The following is a 19712-nucleotide window of genomic DNA, read 5'->3' as shown; positions in this document are numbered from 1 at the left end:
CATGGCCTGTGAATCACAGGAGTAAGCAGCCAATAAAACTGACTGACAGCCAGGCCCTCGGCCAGTGGACAGGGGGACTGGATAGCAGATCTGTCGCTCACCTGGACAGGTGTGTCCATTGGCCTCAGGCAGCGGAGTGGATCCATGCTGAGGCTATTTCCAGCCAGTGGGACAGCAACATGGGCAGTGGGAGCAGCAGTGCCAACACCACCACAGCTGCCAACAGGTGAGAACAGAATAGTGAGAGATGACTACAGTATGCCACAGGGAGAAAAGAAAAAAGATTAGTAGGGTGCTCTGTATCAAGTACTTATATAAGTATCATTGCCAGGTTGATTTATCCGTTATGTTGCGAGTCTGACTGTTACAAATGTGACCTCACTGTAGTTGAGACAGGAGACAGTGTTTTTGTCTAGGATCTAGTTTTAGTCTGCCATCTCCTTTGACAGAGCTTATTCATATTATCAAAACACCATAATTAATGTGTTTCGTATGCTCTGGACAAACAATTCCTATATGTTGTTACTTTCGGCCATTGGCATAACACAGCTGATTAGCAACAAGATAATATTATGAAATATTCTATAAAATATATGCAAAACATATCAATGTTCTGTGTATCTCACAGTTTTCAGGCTCTGTAGGTTATTTGGAATACACAAATCAACTTTATATTAAGTTGCAATTTGTGCAATTTAGTAGAACAAAAACGGTTGCTTAAAATATGCAATTTCGCAACGTGTGGTTGAAACGCAACCACATAATACAAAATTATATGATTTGAGAATAATTTATATAATAACATAACATGTATACTCAACATGGTGTTCCTAAAAACCTTACAATATGCTAAGAGCACATTATTGAACACATTGTTATATCAGTATTCATCACTAGATGGAGGTATTGCCTCAAACACTGCACAGTAGCAAGGTATCAGGATTCTTGGTTAATCACTGTTAAACTCTGGCTGGCTGCGACTACTAATGCATTTGAGGCAATGAACAATTGCCATTCTATATACAAATATTGCACCAGTTTTGAAAGTGCGTGAACAATATCTGTGGTATTTTCTACGAGAGTTACCGTATATTGCAACACGTTTGATTATGCTTTCCATTAACCATTTAGGCAGGCGATGATTTTCATAACCGTAGAATAATGGAGCCAACATAAACTACTGACAACATCACAACATGATAGTTGGAGTTGTTAAAACGTAATTTAACTAGACAAGACTAACCGTAGTAACCAAATACTGAGTTTTTTCAGGAAACCACAGCACGCCATCCATAGTCACATGTCCGACTCATGCGATGATGCACTCACGCGCCCTCTGATTGGCTCCTTAACTTTACCAAGCACTTCCACCGCGTAACGGTGTATCATTCCGCGTTGATTATAGTTTCTATAAATTCCTCGCTTTTCACAAGAATATTACTAAAAGAGAACATTAATGTGAGCAGTCTATAATCAATACAATAGGTAAATAAGGGTTAAGAAGTTGCATTGTTATTTAATGTGTCTTCACTTTCACTCTCTCGGATGGATATGTCTCAGCATCCCTAGAAAGTAGTTCCGCAGAGTGACGAACTAGGGAGATCACCTTGAGCTTCTTTATCACAGAAAGGCACATCGTTCCCTGCAGTTGTTCAGCGAGGTAAGGTGGGTATCCTCAACATGGACTGCTAATTGTTCTCTTTAAGTAAACTGATTACTTGTGGGTACATGATATAACTGCTTTTTAAACCTTTTTGTCTTTTATTGTATGTGTACATCCTGCAAGCTGGTAAGTCCGGGCATGTATGAGTCAACTACTCGTGGCTTGTTTCCACTCTTAACTTATCTACTTTTTAAATTAACATCATGTTCATCAATGCCCAACACGCCTAAATGTGTGTTTTTTATGTTACACCAGCCATTTTTAATCCTGTTCTGCTGGTTAGATATATTTTTGTTTTAACAACGTAGAGATTTGCACTTGGACAGACTGAGGGGATTTGTCCGTGCACTCAGCAGATATTTCTGTAACTACCGCACTACGTTTTTGTAATCTTACTTTATCGCTAAACATTGGTATTACATTTAAAATGATAAAATATAAATGTGATGCGTGCAGTGCATTTTCGCTTCCTGTTGCCTCCTCTTGTGGGTGTGGCCGCTGCGTCTTCTCGGCCTGTGATTGGTCCGTTTCTGTGATGACCACTTGATCAGGAAAATGTGACGCAGGATGAGAACGTGATCTTTAGCGCATCGTGTGCAGAGCATATTACATTAAATATACGTTTTATCCGGTGACACAAATGCACCAGAGCTTAATCTTCCCTGCATTAGTTGTGTTATCGTCGTACTCCTTTAACTGGCGCGGCAGTGAGTTGGTCATTAGAGAGCTTCGTCACAATCATCCTTTGTATACTTCAATATTCCTGACACACTTCCACAGAAACACCTGAAATACATCTGAAGCTCGTTTTGACTGTTTTAGAAAATGGGAAAACTATTCCATGATGATGTAGTGCACATTGCCTAAGCAGCTACACTGCAGTAGATTGCTGCAGTGCCGCTACAGATAAAATGTCTTATTGACACTCGATACATGAGAAGAAAGGCAGGTCTAACTCTCGTTTTTAGCTTTTAGATAGCTCCCTCATTTACAGCTTAGTTTAACTGTGCTGCTCATTATAGGCATTAAATAAGGCCTGTTTTTCAGCCTGTTCCACAAAAAAAGAAAGATGATTTGATCAAGGCAAGGCTTCGTTTAATTTTACATTTAAATCATACTACAGCATAAGTAGGATATGCATATGATATGGCCTGCTGTAAAACCACTTGTGCTGTTTTAATAATTGTTTGGTGTATAACTCAATTTTGGAGAAACTGTCATTGCTATGTCCTTCCTGTCCCTGTTGACAAAATGGAGTCTTTATCCCAGGGGAACCTTTAGGTTATAATGTCAAGTGACTAGGAAAAGTGTCTTTCTGTTAACCTTGGCTGTTACCTTTTAAATATTTGCCTGTCTGGTCTTTAGTCTATCATTCTTTAGATATAAACTGCTGACATAAATAACAATAAGTAACTATATACTGTGAAATTGTCATTTAAACTGTGGTTGTTAATATGCTTATACTTTGGGTATTACTTTGGTAGGTAATCATTCATTTTCAAAGATGATTGCGCATTTTGGAGTCCTCCAGCTACTGGAGTTAATGGATGGGAAAACTATAATTGTTCAATTCTATATCGGGTTAAAAGTAACTTAATTTAGCGGTTTTTGACCTGGTTTCATGGAAAGGTAGTTTAGTTGCAGCTGATCTGGTGGTCAGTGCAGTAGGCCTTTTGCAGCTGGTGCTGCTCTCATGCAGCCCCCTCCCCACCAAAACTGCATGTTTGCTGACTAATGCTATGTGGAGGCATGCGGTGAAAGACTACCAATTATGGGTAAATCCCTTTGCTACTTCAGACACACTTGACTGACTGCACTGACTCTATTTGATGTAAGGTGCTTGGGTTAAAAAAAAAAGCCACATAATTTACTGTATGTATTTTAATTGCATTGAACATGCACGGCATTCTTTACCATTAAGGAACTTAGATGTACCCTTATCTGCCATTTGTTTTGGGGTATACAGGCCTTGTTTACTGGCCCACATAGTGTAAATACCATAGTACATACTGAGTGTTAGATTTCTGTATGCTGTTCGTTATTATTAGCCATGAGGCAGTTTTTAGGCCTGGGGGGTTATATGACCTAGGTTAGTGCTGTGGTGTGTCGTGGTAGAAGTCTCATGTACGTCCATTGTATCCGATCATGGCGATTGCTCGGTCACAGAAGGATCAGTCGGTTTCCATTATCCTCATTGAAGGGATTTACTCTTGAGCATCCGAATGTGTCCTGCACGCGCACTGCAGCAGTCGGATCTGCTTGGACTGCTGTTGCAGGGAGGGGTTTTCTCATTGGCATTGGAAGCTGCAACACGCTGGGGTTGTTCTGGAGGTCATTGGCTGTAAGGTGTCTGTTTGTTCCAAGGAGCAACAGTAAGCTCCACTGGGGGTATGTACTGCAACTTTCAAAACGGTGCTTGTTTGAGTGAGTGCGACTGAAAAATGGTCTACTGTATGTGAGCCCACTAGGATAAGCCCGATGTTGCGTCATATCCATAGTAGATGATACTGAATGTCATGTCATCCTGATAGCAATGCTACTACTGCGTGGCTGCTCATGTTTGCACAGGTGTGTGATAAGGAAAAAGATAGACAAAGATGGTGACTGAGAGCATGTTAACAGAGTATGTTTCAAAGGTGGAAGGGATTGGAGGGGATTATTAGCAGCCAGATCTAAAATTAGCCCTGCATCTGTGTCAGGGTTACTATGGCTGCTGTTGGCCAACGGTGGCTGCTAACTGGCTGTTCCGGGGTCAGAAACGCTATCCATGTCTTTCAGTCTGCCAATTATGAAATGTTGTACCTTCATAACAACATTACTGCACTTGGTGAAGGATAGTCAGTACCTGATTTATTTTATTTTAAATATTTTATCAGGAGAATGTCACATTCCCTCTGATACTTTAGCTCAGTAATAGCATCTCAGCTGAGGATACAGGCAGAGTTGCAGAGGATGACCTTTCATATACTTGTTGGCTAATGAAATTTGACCCCATGATAATAAAGGACCCTAATTCCATTACATTTTGCCAATTTGTGTTGGGACACACATTTCAAGTCCTGGAAATGTTTAGCTGAGGGGAAATAAGCTAAAGATAAAATGAAACATGACACTTCCTTAATAAGGCTTGCTGTAAATTGAGGCAAATTATGATTTAAAATGGAAATACATTATTCTAAAGCATTCTCGCTGTAATCACATTATCTTGCAGTGGCAACTGTTCTGAATCTGAAGCTATGAATCCAAAGTCAGACAATTTAATGACAAATGGATCTTTGCAATGAACTGCCTTAACCCTACTCTCAACTTTTCCCTAGTACCTCCCCTTTCACTGTTGAAACTGTAACTGCTAGTATTGCATTGTCTTTAGTGTTGGATTAAACTGTGAAGTTGTAATCTCTATTGGTCATGCTGCACACCATTTGCAGAAGATACTTTACTAGATGCCTTCAATTAGCATCACCAGTTATTCTTAAAAGGTCATTTGTTTACTCAAAGAGGCCTTCAGAAGTCAATATTGCCTCAAATAATGAATCATATAAAATATGCAACAGGCAGGGTAACAGCATATGCTCCCAGCTGTAGCCAACAAAGATCTGATGTTTTTAATGGAGAAGAACATAAAACACTTCACTCAATATTATCAGGTGTAACATGTATATTTGTTTTAATTCTGGTAATATGCCATTTAAATTCACATTTAGTTAAGACCACTATTCTGTTTCCTAAATACATTTATAAAACAGTGGCTGCCAATATGCAGACTCATGTTTTCCCCCTCTGCAGTCTTTTCCTGTGGTTCAGTCCACTAGGTCGTCAGCTCCCAGCCTGCCCGTGGTTGTGTGTGTTGCAGTAGTGGGATGTGACTGTGCTCACGTACAGCAGTGGTCTGCTGTTACATCATCAGCCAGGAGACCCAGTTAAAAGAGCCATTCGATTAGTTTTTTCAGAGAGGCTCAATGATCGTGTCTTTAGGCGCAGTTGGACCACCCACAGATTCAGGTTATTTATTTGTTCCCTGTAGATTTGCAGATAAAGGACAAGGAATCCATTATGACACACATTCTAAAACAACAGCGGACAAATGTCCTGCAGCAATAAAAATGTTGCCATCTTCTGTCTATTTTCCAGCTCTCCTCCCTTTACGCATCAGCCTTTGCAGTTTTTGCTTTTCAAGGTGGCAAAATGTTCTTTGTTTTTGTAACTGACTTGCAAAATCTATTGCCGAACGGACACCCTTCTGGGTCAAGATTAGCATTTTTCCCCATGTTTGCACTTCTTGTTAAGGCTCAGAAATTCAGAACAGGTCTAGAGGGAATCCTATAAGGTTCACAGGGTTCTTCTTCCCTTAAAGAGATATCGGTCGCCCTGTTGCTCTGCCAAAGAATCAACCAGTGAGAGTTCTTTGTTGAAGGGCGCTTCACTTTATAATTTAAACAAAGGGAACCTGACCTCTCTGCTGGGTGTTTTGTACTCAGTAGTAGTCATTTTATTCTAAAGTAAAATGTACCTATCGACTACTTTCACATCCTTATATTTAATCTATTAAATGATTGTTTTACATTAAGTTCTACTTGTGTTATCATAATTCTTCTCTTTATCTTAATTTGTATTTCTCATTAGACCATCTTTTTTTTATTATTATAAAATTCTCTATCCTTGTTTGGGAAATTGCCTCGTACGTCTAAAATTCATGATCGTATATAACATTATGTACTGTATTCTCAATGTATTTTGTTGATGGGATCTATGGAGTGTGAGAAGAACAGGAGGGGGTAGTGTGCACATCGAATCCCACTTGGGTCGATGTGGATCATTGATAATGCAGTAGAAACATTTAGGTATTCTGCCCACTGAATTTCCACTCTTAGCTTACGAGTATTAATAGAAGCAAGATGTTGTCCAGAAAGGTTTCACTTAAAGTAAATACAAATAAAACGGTGGCACTTTCTCCCCGCCTCACGAGGATCCAGTACTTGAATCGAACACGTTTCTGCTTGCTATCAAATCACCAGCCTGTCAGATGGCCTGTTATGTAACCACAACATAACCGGGCCTAGTAGAAGCAACATTCCCCATCAGAGTATTCCTGCTACTCCCTGAATACACCTAGCTTTATTGCTACCTTTTGAGACATGCCCCAACGTTAATGCGTTTATGGAGTGCTCATTATGTCAGGAAGACAAAAGGGAAGTGTTAAAGAAAGGCTTTAAGCACCCGCTTTGCACATGACGGTATTGTGACATTTCTCAAGTGCACAGGATACGATGTAATATCTCTCCTGTGCTACGGTGTACAGTATTATTTTGTTCCTATTCGGGTTGAAAAGCAATGATGAAAGCTTGGCAGGTCAAGCCCTGGAGATGTGCTTCGTGCTGGTGTCGTTGCCATGGGTGACTCAGCAAAAAGTGGGTGGGAACAGCATGTACAATCAGCTATACTGCTCCACTTGCATGATCATGGCAGCAGTGAGGTGCAATGCAGAAGAATTAACACATCCTTTGGCGATTCATATCCATTCTTAAATCTGTACACATTCAGAAGATGGGTGTTTCCCTCAGGCGTCATATTCATGTGTATTCACTGTAGAAGATGATCTTGTGCAAATTAGCTGACAAAAACACTTTCATTTAACAAAAATTCCAGTGGCAACATTTCATTAGTCTGTACTGTGCTGTTTGGTGGCTGCAGTAAGTAAAAAAATAGACATGCTGGAGGTGAATAGCAACCATTGTTATCCCTGTAGTTCGTCAGCAAGCAACGTCATTTGATTCCCACTGGGGCATTATCCTTTCACTTTACTATCACAAGGTTGGCTTCAAATCAGGATTAAGTGCTGTCGGTGTGTTGAGAAGGAAAGTCAGCGGGGGGGGAACCGGTGCCATTACTTTCTGGCCAGGGTGACCTCGGAGGGAATTAAATCCCTCACCCGAGATCTCTCAATCCACTGAGTTATACTCGAGTTGACCACAGTGAAATCGTGCTTGCTACCAGCCAACTGTTGTTTCTCAACAACACAATTCAACCAGCAATGGTTTAAAAGTAATATTCTCTTTTTAACTTTTGGAAGGATTTCAGTATTCCTGACCTGGTCCAACCAAAGAAAGCTGAAGATAACGGTCTCCTTTTTATATATTAACTATTTTCTCAATGTTTCTTTTCGGCAGGACTTCTAAGTTTGCACCAGTGAACACCATGCCTCAATCAAAGAACGTAGACCTGGGCTCTGCCTTCATCCAGACGCAGCAGCTCAACGCTGCCATGGCCGACACCTTCCTGGAACACATGTGCCTGCTGGACATCGACTCCGAGCCCACCACCGCTCGCAACACTGGCATCATCTGCACCATCGGTTAGTGAACATGTATGGTGGCTATCAGGGCTGCAACATGACGGCTTAATAGTAGCATTTCTTTTCAGGAATAGTTTATTACTGTTATTAGGTTAATTATAAGGTTTTAAAAGTTATGTTTTATCTAACCTTAATTGTTTCTCTCCGATGCCTGCCTGCAGGGCCAGCCTCCCGCTCTGTGAGTATGCTGCAGGAGATGATCAAGTCTGGCATGAACATTGCTCGCCTGAACTTCTCCCATGGCACACATGAGGTGGGTCTTTACACATTGTTAAAAGTCACGTATAAACAGTGCTGATCTTTTCCACCCAGGTGTGATGCAGCCGTGTTGGTAACTTAGCATTAAAAAGCATGGTGCCGTCAACAACATCATTTATTTTTGAAATATCATCCGAATCAGCTTGGCACCCTAAGAAAGATTAGGTCAGCAAGCATGCATGAAATATAGTACTGCTAACTTGCATAAGATTACAGTCTGGGTTTACTAACTAGGTCATCTCAAAGTGTCACATGCTCCGTTTAGTATTTAGACTGTATTGGATATATTGGAGGACAGATGTATAGAGAGGCTGATGCAAGCTGCTACTCTCACTTGAAAGCATCCAGTGGAATGATCTGTGCAGAATAAGTTCTGAGCCGAATTTAACTTTGAAGTTAAAATGTTGAAGCAAAAGTCCAACATGTATAATATAAACACACAACCCCAGAAGTGGAAATGTCTGTGGAGACAGAATGGCTGCTAGCCACCAGTTTATGTAAAAGGCCTTTTTAATCGGGCCGTCAGTCCAGGTGAGCTGAACTTACTGACAACCGGACTCTGACCTCCGGACTCTGACCTCCGGACTCCTGCCGGGAGAATCCTGTGTAAATGGTCATTATGTTAATCAACGGATAATGCAATCTGAAAATGGAATCATCCACATACGATAAGTGAGGCTGTTTGACATTTGAACGTTTTCATAGTGTCAATTTAATCAGTTGTCATTTAACATTACTTTTAGATTATCTTGTAGATTAAGAATCTGCAAGATTCAATAATTCATTTTTAGCTCTTCAATTAAAAAATGTAAGTTTCCTGCAGTAGAATCCTTTTTAGAAGGTGTTTTATTCCTCCTGAAAACAAAGTATGGAAAGTGTCTGAGTTTTCAATAAAATCAAAGGTTAGGGAAATAAATCTGAGCTTTGTTGGCTTTGGGTGCTATGCATATGTCAACTGTAGCTTCCTGCCCTGCCCTTGTGTACCTTATCTCCTCAGCAGGGAGCACACCTAGACTCTGTACATGTGTGCGTGTACACAACCAAGGTCGGTGCACTGTAAAGCAAAGAAGGAAGTGCACATGATGCAAGTCACATTATTCTCAGTACCAGTATTGCTGATATAGAATGACATGGGAACTACTGTAGCTGAACGTTAACTGGTGTTTCACTTTGGTTGTGTAGACAATGAAGTAAACTGTCTTGACCCTGACATACAGTCAGCTGATCCTGACTCACATTGGTCTTAAAACATTACCCTGCATTCATCTCTAGCACAAACGCTTTGTGGCATTTCAAATCCTGTAGCCTCAGACTGTGTGAGAATACATGTTATAAGTGTTTTGGCAACGCGTTAAGGTCTAACTTTGGATAATTATAATTTTTTTATTTCTTTAATTGTAGTTGGTGAGACCATCCAGGCTTATCTTAGTGGCAGTGAGGGTAGCATTGGCTCAATGTGTTGCCAGCGTGGAAGGCAGCCAATGTGATTACCTGCCACTTAAGTTATTACTGAAAGCTCTGGTTACACAGGTGGGCATTTTGAGCCATGAAGGAGAGGCTGTCTTTAAAGTCAGACAATGCGCTGCATACTCATTAGCCTGTACTAAAGGGACAAGATGGCTGCAGCAGTAATGTGACAGAACTGGCTTACTATAAAGTTCTCTTCCATCTATACACACTTGAGGCAAAACACATTTCAATCAAGGGCACATTCAATATCCTTAACCTAAGATCTCTTGGTTATTGTGCAACAAGATTCCTCAGTGAAACGTAACATGTCAGTTTGGGTGGCATAAAAAGGACCGTATGACCCCGTAGTGATGCTCAAAGTATGACTCATGTTTGACTGTACGAGTTGTCGGACACCTTATCTTTCAGTTTCCCTGGCCTGATTTTTATATCTGGTGTATAAAACGTATTCAATCAATCTTGACATGTTTTATAATTTCATTGTGTGCGATAGGATAAGAAAATGAATTAGAGGTGATGGGTGTGGTCACAATAAATCACTGTGCTGTTCATTAGCTTGCTTATTGTTTCTCTGGAGATATGTTAACATGTTATACTTGTCGTCCTTTCTGTAGTACCATGCACAGACCATTAAGAACATTCGTGAGGCATGTGAGAGCTTCGAGCCTGGCAGCATCCAATACAGGCCCATTGGCATCGCCCTGGACACCAAGGGCCCAGAGATCAGGACCGGCCTCATCAAGGGAGTGAGTATTGTTGTAGTCCCTTTTTTAAAGGTCACCTATTATGCAAAATCCATTTTTCCTGTTTAAATATATACCGTATTTTCCGGACTACAAGTCGCACCTGAGTATAACTCGCTGTTGTTAAGAGAGAAAAATACATATATAAGATGCTTCGGTATATAAGTCGCTTTTATCCACTGAAGTCTTCATCCTCTGTCGCTGTGAAGGTCTCACTATCACCGAGCTGGCTATCCATCCAGTTAAACACTTTCAAAGAAACCCGGCACAGAGGTCAGCTTTACTGAAGTTTAATGAATTGGTGAAACTGTAAACACAATACAGACACGGCACACTGCCCGACTGACGAGCTGAATATACAAAATAATCCACACAATGAGCTACGGCACATAATACTGATACGCTAATTAGCCTAGCCGCTAATTAGCTTAGCCACTCGGAATTCTCACTGTATTATTTATGCAGTCGCTGTTAAACACTTCCGCTAACTCCGGTGTCGATGAAGCAGCATGTCCTGCTGCGGGCTGTCCTCAGACTCGCCATCAGCTCCGATTAGACCTTTCTGAATCCCGACAGAATGGTGTCGGTCGTCAATGAAGCCCATGCCGTGTCGATCCATCCCACAACATCCTGGAAAGTTACACGACGCATCCTCCCAGTTGCCGTGACTTTTTTTCTTCTTCTGTGGTACAGCAGTTTTCAGTTATCACGATCGTATAGGGAGGATGTGGACTAGTGCGTTTGTGTAGGGATCAGGGGAGCACAGGTTCAAACCCCACTGCAGTCAGCATGTCGTTGTGTCCCTGGGCAACACACTTCACCCCAAATTGCTCCTGTGGGGATTGCCCACAGTATTGTAAGTCGCTTTGGAGAAAAGCGTCTAACAAGTAACATGTAATGTATATTGTGCCATCTATTGGCTGGAGTTTGAACGCAGTCAGACAAAATTCAATATATAAGTCGCAGGAACAGCCAGAGAGGTAAAAGTACGCAACTTATAGTCCGGAAAATACGGTAAACATGTGTCCCCTCTGTGGAAAGAGACTCTGAAAGTTTCAGGAAAAAAGATTCTCTCTCTTTTTGTCCTGATCAGTTCTATAAAAACCTGAAAATTAGCTGATCAGATTTTGGCCACTTGATGATGTCATAACGTTTTTGTGGCTTGTGTAACCATTAGCCAATCGCCACCAAGGTACCCCCCCCCCTTATCACCTGAATCTCCTCCTAGAGCACCAATGTGTTCTTTTTAACCAAATCTCTCTCATGCGGCTTTCACACCAGCGCTTTTAAGTTTCTAGCTCCGAGCGGGAGCTTTTCTGGTTCAGCTCCGGTTTCCCTTTTCAGCTCCCGCTCTGTTCACACCGCCCACTGGCGCCCCAGAGCTGCCCCTGCTGCGTCATGACGTCACCGTTTACATCGCTGATTTGCTCCCCAACGGCAGCCATTACGGCGCTCACAACAACAACAACGTCGGGTCGATGATCGTGTTGCCTTTAATCACACGAAGCCAGAATAAATTGAATAACGACTTCTCCAACCTTATACTTTTCTCCAGAGTGCCGTGGTTCATTGTTTATTAATGTGTCTCTGCAGCATTTACCGACCGCTGCAGTGCTGGCTGCTCTTCCACGGAGTGTATTCTCCCGTTAGCTCCCGGTTAGCTCACACTGCAGCGGCCGCTCTAAAGTATTCACTGTCCGACTCACACAAGCAGCTGATGCATATCCCCAGTTCCCCTTAGCCTAAGTGAATGTGTGTCAGTCTGAATTGACGCTGTTTGGTATCACAACGCTGTTATGAAAGTTTCTCTGGTATAAAACGGGTGATGTTGGCATAGCAACCGAAGCTAAACTGACTACTTGCATCCGATAGCTGCAATAATACAAAACAACACGTCTGCCTCTCTCCACAATGATCGATAACAGCGAACGGATGGTCAAAGTAAGGCACAAATAAACAGAAGCACACGAAGCCTGGTTAGTGTTGCCTGACTTTATAAAGTGTGTTTATAGGCACTACTGCTTGTAGGCAGGCATAGCAGTCGACCCATGGGAGGTGGGTTTAGTTTCCTGCACGCCTCGACAAGAGAGACGTAAGCGACGTCGCCTTTTAGCTCCAAAGCTCTTGCCTCTGGACCGACAATTTTTTGGAGCTGGAAATGAAGCGGATTCCGGAGCTAAGAGCCGGCGCCGCTCCGGTGTGAACTGGAAAACCCGGCGCTTTTCAGGCTCTAGCTCCGAGCCGGAGCTGAAAAGGCGCTGGTGTGAAAGGGGCATCTGAGGGGCGTGGGGAGGGGCTCCTTATTTTCATCTGAAGTAACAGACAGAGAATCAGCACTTTTGAAACGGGGCTGAAACAGAGGGGATTATGGGTAATGCTGCAATGATCTGTTTGGTGTGTATATATCTGAGACTTATAATAAATTAAGGGAACACAGTGTAATGGGGGACCTTTTTTAAATGGCTTTTTTAGCTGTTCACAATGATGGCATGAAAACAAACCAAACAGAAATTAAGTTATGACTGTTAATGATTTGACAGAGCGGCGAAGCTGAGGTGGAGCTGAAAAAGGGCAACATGCTCAAGATAACCCTGGACGATGCGTACGCAGACAACTGCAGCGAAGAAGTCCTGTGGCTCGACTACAAGAACATCACCGAAGTGGTGAATATCGGCAGCAGGATCTACATTGACGACGGACTCGTATCCCTGCAGGTCAAGGAGATTGGTGAGTGAAGCACTTCTGGTCTATTAGAAAACACTACCAATTAACAAGGTAGAAAAGTCTTCAGCGCGTTAATATGTTCTTGTGTCTCCAGGTTCTGATTTCCTCATGTGCGAGATTGAGAACGGCGGCACCATTGGAAGCAAGAAGGGCGTGAACCTGCCCGGTGCTGCTGTGGATCTGCCAGCTGTTTCAGAGAAGGACATCCAGGACCTGCAGTTCGGTTTGGAGCACGGAGTCGACATGGTGTTCGCGTCCTTCATCCGCAAAGCAGCCGATGTGGAGGCTGTCCGAGCCGTGCTGGGAGAGAAAGGCAAAGACATTAAGATCATCAGCAAGCTGGAGAACCACGAGGGTGTCCGCAGGTGTGTGTGGATGAAGAATTATATGTAGATCTTTCATGTAAATCCTGGTGAGAGTGCATTTATCGGATTTATGGATTTTTGTACATTTCGGTATTTAAATTATTCCGGGTTCCTACGGTCATTAAAAACCTGGAAAAGTCATGGAAATTCAAAATGCAAATTCCAGGCCCTGGAAAAGTTTTGGAAAACAATATTTTTCCCAAAGTCATGGAAATGTAACCAAAGTTGCCTCAAATATAATTTATATTTTATCTAATCGCCGAAATAGTAATACTATAACGATAATAAATACTGTATAGTAATGAAACGTAAAATGGCATTTAACTTGACGAGGTATTTTGCTGGTGAGAGATTTTTACAATCACGCCCTCTAGTCTACAGTGGCTTCAGTCTGTGGGAGCTAGTAAGCATACTATTTGATTTGTTTTAGATAGGCACAACATGTTTCATATGCAGACCTTATTTTCCAGCTTACCGTGTTAAAATAAAAATGTTTCAGTGTTACCGCTGAGAGTAATTTCTTTGGTCATGGAAAATGAGGTAAAGGTCATTGGTGAAAAAGTGTATGAACCCTGATTATTGTTTCCTGTGCAGATTTGATGAGATCATGGACGCCAGCGATGGCATCATGGTTGCCCGTGGTGACCTGGGAATTGAAATCCCAACAGAAAAGGTCTTCCTGGCCCAGAAGATGATGATCGGTCGCTGCAACAGAGCTGGCAAGCCAATCACATGTGCAACTCAGGTTAGAGCAGAGCACAGTACGCCACTTTCTCTACAGCTGATTATTATTCATTAAAGTGTCCGTTTGTCTTCTGTCTGCGTGGGATGTTGTTTGCCCTGGTGTCCCAACACTGGACGGGTTGTCGCGGGGAGGAGGTGCTGCCGTACTGACATTTATTGTTGACATTTTTGTTTTAAAACATTTTGTTGTCTTCTGTTTGTGTGGGATGTTGTTTGCGCTGGTGTTAAGCAGTATCCACATTGTTTTTCTATAAAGTGAAGATTTGTTTACCTACTTTTGATACATGCTCTGATAGAATAACTGTATGCTGTTGAAAAAACCCAATCAACAAAGTAAAAAAAGCTGCTGAGACATCTGAATATGTGCAGGCGTGTTAACCTAAAGGAGGGCAGACTCGGTTTGATCTTTAGAGACGGAACTTGAGCATTGGCTGAAAAAAGGCTGTTTCTTCCCACTCAGATGTTGGAGAGCATGATCAAGAAGCCCCGGCCCACCCGCGCTGAGGGCAGCGACGTAGCCAACGCTGTGTTGGACGGAGCCGACTGCATCATGCTGAGCGGAGAGACCGCCAAGGGAGACTACCCTCTGGAGGCGGTACAGACACAGCACAAGGTGAGTTCATCTATACCCAATACACATACTCGAATATTTTATCAAAGTCTAAGCATAAAGAATTTTTTTTTTTTTTAAATACATATTATTGATTGGAGACATTTTAAGGGGAGGATCTTGCATGATTTTCATTTTCAACTAAGCATGCTAACACTTGGAAGCTGCTCTTTCTTGTTTCTGTTCTCCTGAACACATCAATGACTTTTGGTTTTCTATGACGCAGCACCTTTTTATATTTTCCTCTTGGCTTAACATCGGCTATAAAAGCGGTCGGCAGGATTGTTAGGCCAACCGGAAATGACTTGTTTATTTTTCCATCCACTGAATCTGTTCACCTGCTTTATGGTAGGCTCATGAAAACTCAGTGGAGGAACAATCATCTTTTTAATCAGTTTAATAATAATGAAATTGAGATTTCCATTAGATGGCACATCCTTCTTTATCTTCCAAATGATAGGAAGTAGTGTATTTATTAAGGAGCAATTGTGTTTGTCTGCATTTTAGAAACATCTTTGATTCATTCATGATTGACTAATTATTGATCATTACCAATGCTGGCGATGGATTAATAAAATATTATGCTTAACATGTTTTATGTTCAGTCAGGGACAGACATTAGTAGAACACTTTTGAAACTGTCATGAATAAGGTCTTGATGAATTCTTACATTAGAATATGCACTTAATGCCCATCCCCTGGTCTGTAACTCTGCTGGGCGCTGCCATGCAGGAGTGACTCAGCATTACTGCCCCTTGCCTTTGAGCTTGCTGCCCTGAGCTGACTTTGTTTCGGGTTCTTAAAAATCCAAAGGAAACCAGCGACTTTCACTGACCCAAAACCGTGCTTTTAGTAGTGAGACTCGTGTTTTGTTTCCTCACGTTGACTTGGCATCATCTTCTTCTCATTTACTTGAATGCTTCTGAAGCTTTTCTTGTTCCTTCTTCCTGTACTTCTTTTAACCATTTCTTGACACTATTGTGCAGTTTAGTGCATTTTCACTCAACTCTTCTTTTTTTTTTCCCAGTTGATTTAAGATTAGATTTTTTTTTTATAGTTTTAATTTAATCAAATGTATTTTGGGGTTTTATTTGATTAAGCTAATCTTGGTCCATATTATCCCTAACCATATTTTTCTTAAGGATACAAATTCATTGTATGTACTTTATCAGTACAGTTCACATAACTCCAGATTAGCATGGGTTGTATTATTATGTTTATTAACCAGATGTTAAGTGTTGGTGTTTTTCTGGATATGTTTTAACGTTGATGTTTCCCCCCCCGCTAAACTACACCCTAACTCTATGTAAGGTCCTTCCTGTCCTCTCCTTCCGTCTCCTTTTGTTTGTACTTTAACTTGTTGTTGTTGTATGTCTCTAACATTGTCCTTCTCTGTTTCCCATTTATTTTCTCCACCAATTTCCTTAATTTCCCCTCTGCCTGTTGTGGGAATGCCTCTGCTTGATGCATCTTGCCCTCGCGTGTGCCAGATTGCTCGTGAAGCCGAGGCGGCCATGTTCCACCGGCAGGTGTTCGAGGACCTGCGTCGCTCCACGCCGCCCTGCACAGACCCCGCAGAGGCTATTGCTATCGGCGCTGTCGAGGCCTCTTTTAAGAGCTTAGCCTCTGCCATGATTGTGCTCACTGGCTCTGGAAGGTAGGCAGGTCCCACAGGTGGAGGAGGACAGTGATGGCGTAGTTAAGGATTCAGAGAGGGAGTGTAGGGCCGGACAGGGACTGATTCAGGAAGTAACTATGAGAGACTGGCAAACGCCTAAACTAAAAAGTTGTACAGATTTTTTTATTTGATAGTGTGTTTTGAGGGAACACTTTTCCTATCATTAAGCTCAAAATGAACCTTGTTAACCAGGAGTCTAGCAGCGCATTTTCCAGTCTCTCGTAGTGGTGTGAATGAATCTGCGTGAGGCAGTGTGGGTGATTGAGAGTAACCCCCCCCACCCCCATGGTCCCTCTGGGCTCAGATAGCACGGGAGGCCGAGGCGGCCACCTTCCACAGACGGCTGTTTGAGGAGCTGAGGAGAAGCTCCAAGCTGACCAGAGACCCGTCTGAGGCTGTGGCCGTCGGCGCCGTCGAGTCCTCCTTCAAATGCTGCGCTAGCGCCCTGATAGTCCTCACCAAGACCGGGAGGTAAGACAGATGAGAAGGGTAGAGGTGGAAGGGTCCTCCTGAAGGTAAAGTGTCGCCAACGCTGCTCCTAATTCTTCCTCGAACACCTAATTTGCTCTTACAGATCCCCCTCCTTTGATTTTGTGTGTGTGTCAGAAGTGCGCTGTGTGTGGTGAGATGAGATAGCAACAGATTTAATTTGTAGTCGTCATTAGCACAGTCCAAATAGCCATTGTTAAACCACTGACTGAGCGATTACTTGCATTAATCATCAGACCTGTAAAATGGGGTTTCTTGGCAAAGAATTTTGCAAAAGCATTTTCTTCAGCGTTTCAAATTTCATGGAGCGGACGAAGGCCCATTAGTTGACTAATTCACAAGATGGAGGTCAGACCTACTCACCAAAACCCAGCATAAAGATGGTCTGCCGAAGTCTAAAGTAACCAGAGTATCTGAAATAACCTGTTGTGTGTAATGTGCAGATTTTAATCTTACTGAATTGCTTTAATTAATTTGGATGGAGTTCATTTACATGTTAGGTTAACGACTTATGCATTACTAAAGTTATATTCAATGCAATACAATATTTATCTTAAAATTGTACCGTTGAATGTTTATCTAAATCGTTGACACCACTCTGCAATTATAATTCAGCTTCTTACTGACAGGAACTGCATTTTGTGTAAGCATGACTTTTTTTCAATAATTGTTATCGTCATACGATCGTTAACCTGTTTCTGTGTGTGCAGGTCCGCCCACCTGATCTCCAGGTACAGGCCCCGCGCCCCCATCATCGCTGTGACCCGTAACGCTCAGACGGCCCGCCAGGCTCACCTGTACCGCGGCATCTTCCCCGTCCTCTACACCAACCCCTCCCACGACGTGTGGGCCGAGGACGTCGACTTGCGCGTCAACTTTGCCATGGATATGGGTTAGTGTCTTCGTTTCCTTTTTAACTTGGGTTGTTCTTTTGTTACAGTTTCATCTCTTCGTCAGACCAAATTTGAGCTGTATATTTGTTTTTATCTCCACATTAAGTCACAAAGCCTTCTGATGTTTGCTCGCTGATTATCACCCATGGTGTCTCCTCTCATTAAAAGTGTATTTTAGTATTTAACAGTGCAGAACAACAAGTGTAGATTTGAGACAATAATGTAACATTCTCTCAGGATAACACAATGTAAGATTAACAATGTTTTAAATGTGTGATGCTTTGTTTCCAGGTAAGGCCCGAGGCTTCTTCAAAGAGGGAGACGTTGTCATCGTGCTGACCGGCTGGCGTCCAGGCTCCGGTTACACCAACACCATGCGTGTGGTTCTGGTGGCCTGAACAGTCTCATCCACCTTCATTTATGTTTCATAGTGCTCCACCCTGCACTCCAGCTCACAGCCCCCCCCAGTGCAACAGCCGGGCTCATAGACTCAAACCCTGAACAACTAATAATGTAGGCAATGATGCAATTAGAATTAGAGTACAGCCTTCATGGCTATAGAGCTGTTTTGGGTGGAGTTTTGATTCGTACACTTTATGTCTCCATTCCTTTCATATCTCTAAATTAAAACCAGTCCGCAGGGCCTCACATGTAAACACCTTGACCAGAAACTGCTGTATTTATTCACTCAAACACTTATTATTTAAGGTGGACCAGGCTTAGAGTGAATGCTTCCTGGTCTGTGTTTATGTGCATACTGCCTCCTGTTTAGGTGGAGTTGGGGTGATCTTTTAAAAAGGGCAACTTGAGGACTGTAACGGTGTACTGATACAACTCCTCTGCCGATATAACGAACAAACGTGTTGCATCCTAAATCAAAGGGCTCCACCTCTCCACCGAACAGATCCTCGTGTAGTGCTGTCTGTTTGAAGTGCCCTCTCCAGCTGTCACTGTACTTGTGACACGCGTTGCACTCCTATTTACTCCAGACAATGTTACATTCAATGTTATACTTAACTTCTGTAAATTGTAGTTTTGTTTTGGGACGTCCAATGCTACTTATATTTTGTCAAACTCAAGAGAAATGTTAGTGTTGGATGTTCAGAGTTGTTGGAGCTAGTTACTGTATTTGTGACAGAAAAGCCTTTACCGTTAATTGAATTTGGAGCATATTTATTTTGAATCTCGTGTGGTTTAATAAAGTTGACTGATTATAAAAGAGCACTTTTAGGGTATTTCCAAAGGGGACCTGATGAAGGGATGACACCCAGTCCCTCTCGACTCCAGTGGGTGAGGGGTCGCCCCCCTCTGCTTGTCTTTCTCCTTGTTATGTTGGTGAGCCACTGTAGCTTTCTTTTTGTGTCTAACATGCTTTTGATTGTAACGCAGAACTAACTAAATGTAAAGAAGTATTATAACGTCTAGCTGGTGTACTGAGCTGTCCTTAAAGACTGGATTTCCATCAATAAAAGAGATGAACACTTACCTTAACTCTGCCTGATGTTTTGTTTGACAATGAATAATCATGGGAGGTTCTACATAATCTTTAGGGAAGGGTCCCGGGTAGTAAGTCTAAAACACCCACTAAAGTGGTCTCAAAGTTAAATCTCCTGCTAATGTGTACGTAGGGTGCAGGGTTTCATTAAAAATAATTGCTATCTGCATGGAGTTAAAATACATGTATTAAGGTTAATTTCTTATACAATACATAAACAAGGTTTTA

At 42.2% G+C, this 19712-nt stretch overlaps 1 protein-coding gene across 4 annotated transcripts; it reads left to right on the top strand.

Moving 5' to 3' along the window:
- The first annotated feature begins 1557 nt into the window (after positions 1-1557).
- On the top strand, positions 1558-19480 carry pkma (pyruvate kinase M1/2a). Of its 4 annotated transcripts, none has more exons than XM_034076968.2 (11): positions 1558-1665; positions 7831-8015; positions 8177-8268; positions 10358-10489; positions 13027-13213; positions 13305-13575; positions 14170-14320; positions 14780-14932; positions 16420-16586; positions 17807-17988; positions 18281-19480. In XM_034076968.2, the coding sequence occupies exons 2-11, from the start codon at positions 7859-7861 to the stop codon at positions 18385-18387; spliced, it is 1599 nt and encodes a 532-aa protein (XP_033932859.1). In that variant the 5' UTR covers positions 1558-1665; positions 7831-7858; the 3' UTR covers positions 18388-19480. The 4 variants fall into 4 exon arrangements, with proteins under 4 accessions (XP_033932859.1, XP_033932866.1, XP_033932851.1 ...); XM_034076975.2 differs by having other exon boundaries at positions 1567-1660; XM_034076960.1 differs by lacking the exons at positions 1558-1665; positions 16420-16586 and adding exons at positions 3749-4051; positions 16912-17078.
- The last annotated feature ends 232 nt before the right edge of the window (positions 19481-19712 follow it).

The sequence above is a fragment of the Pseudochaenichthys georgianus genome, chromosome 3, assembly GCF_902827115.2.
Source record: "Pseudochaenichthys georgianus chromosome 3, fPseGeo1.2, whole genome shotgun sequence".
NCBI lineage: Eukaryota > Metazoa > Chordata > Actinopteri > Perciformes > Channichthyidae > Pseudochaenichthys > Pseudochaenichthys georgianus.
The sequence above is the reverse complement of the archived record's forward strand: the minus strand, read 5'-3'. Positions and strand labels throughout refer to the sequence as shown.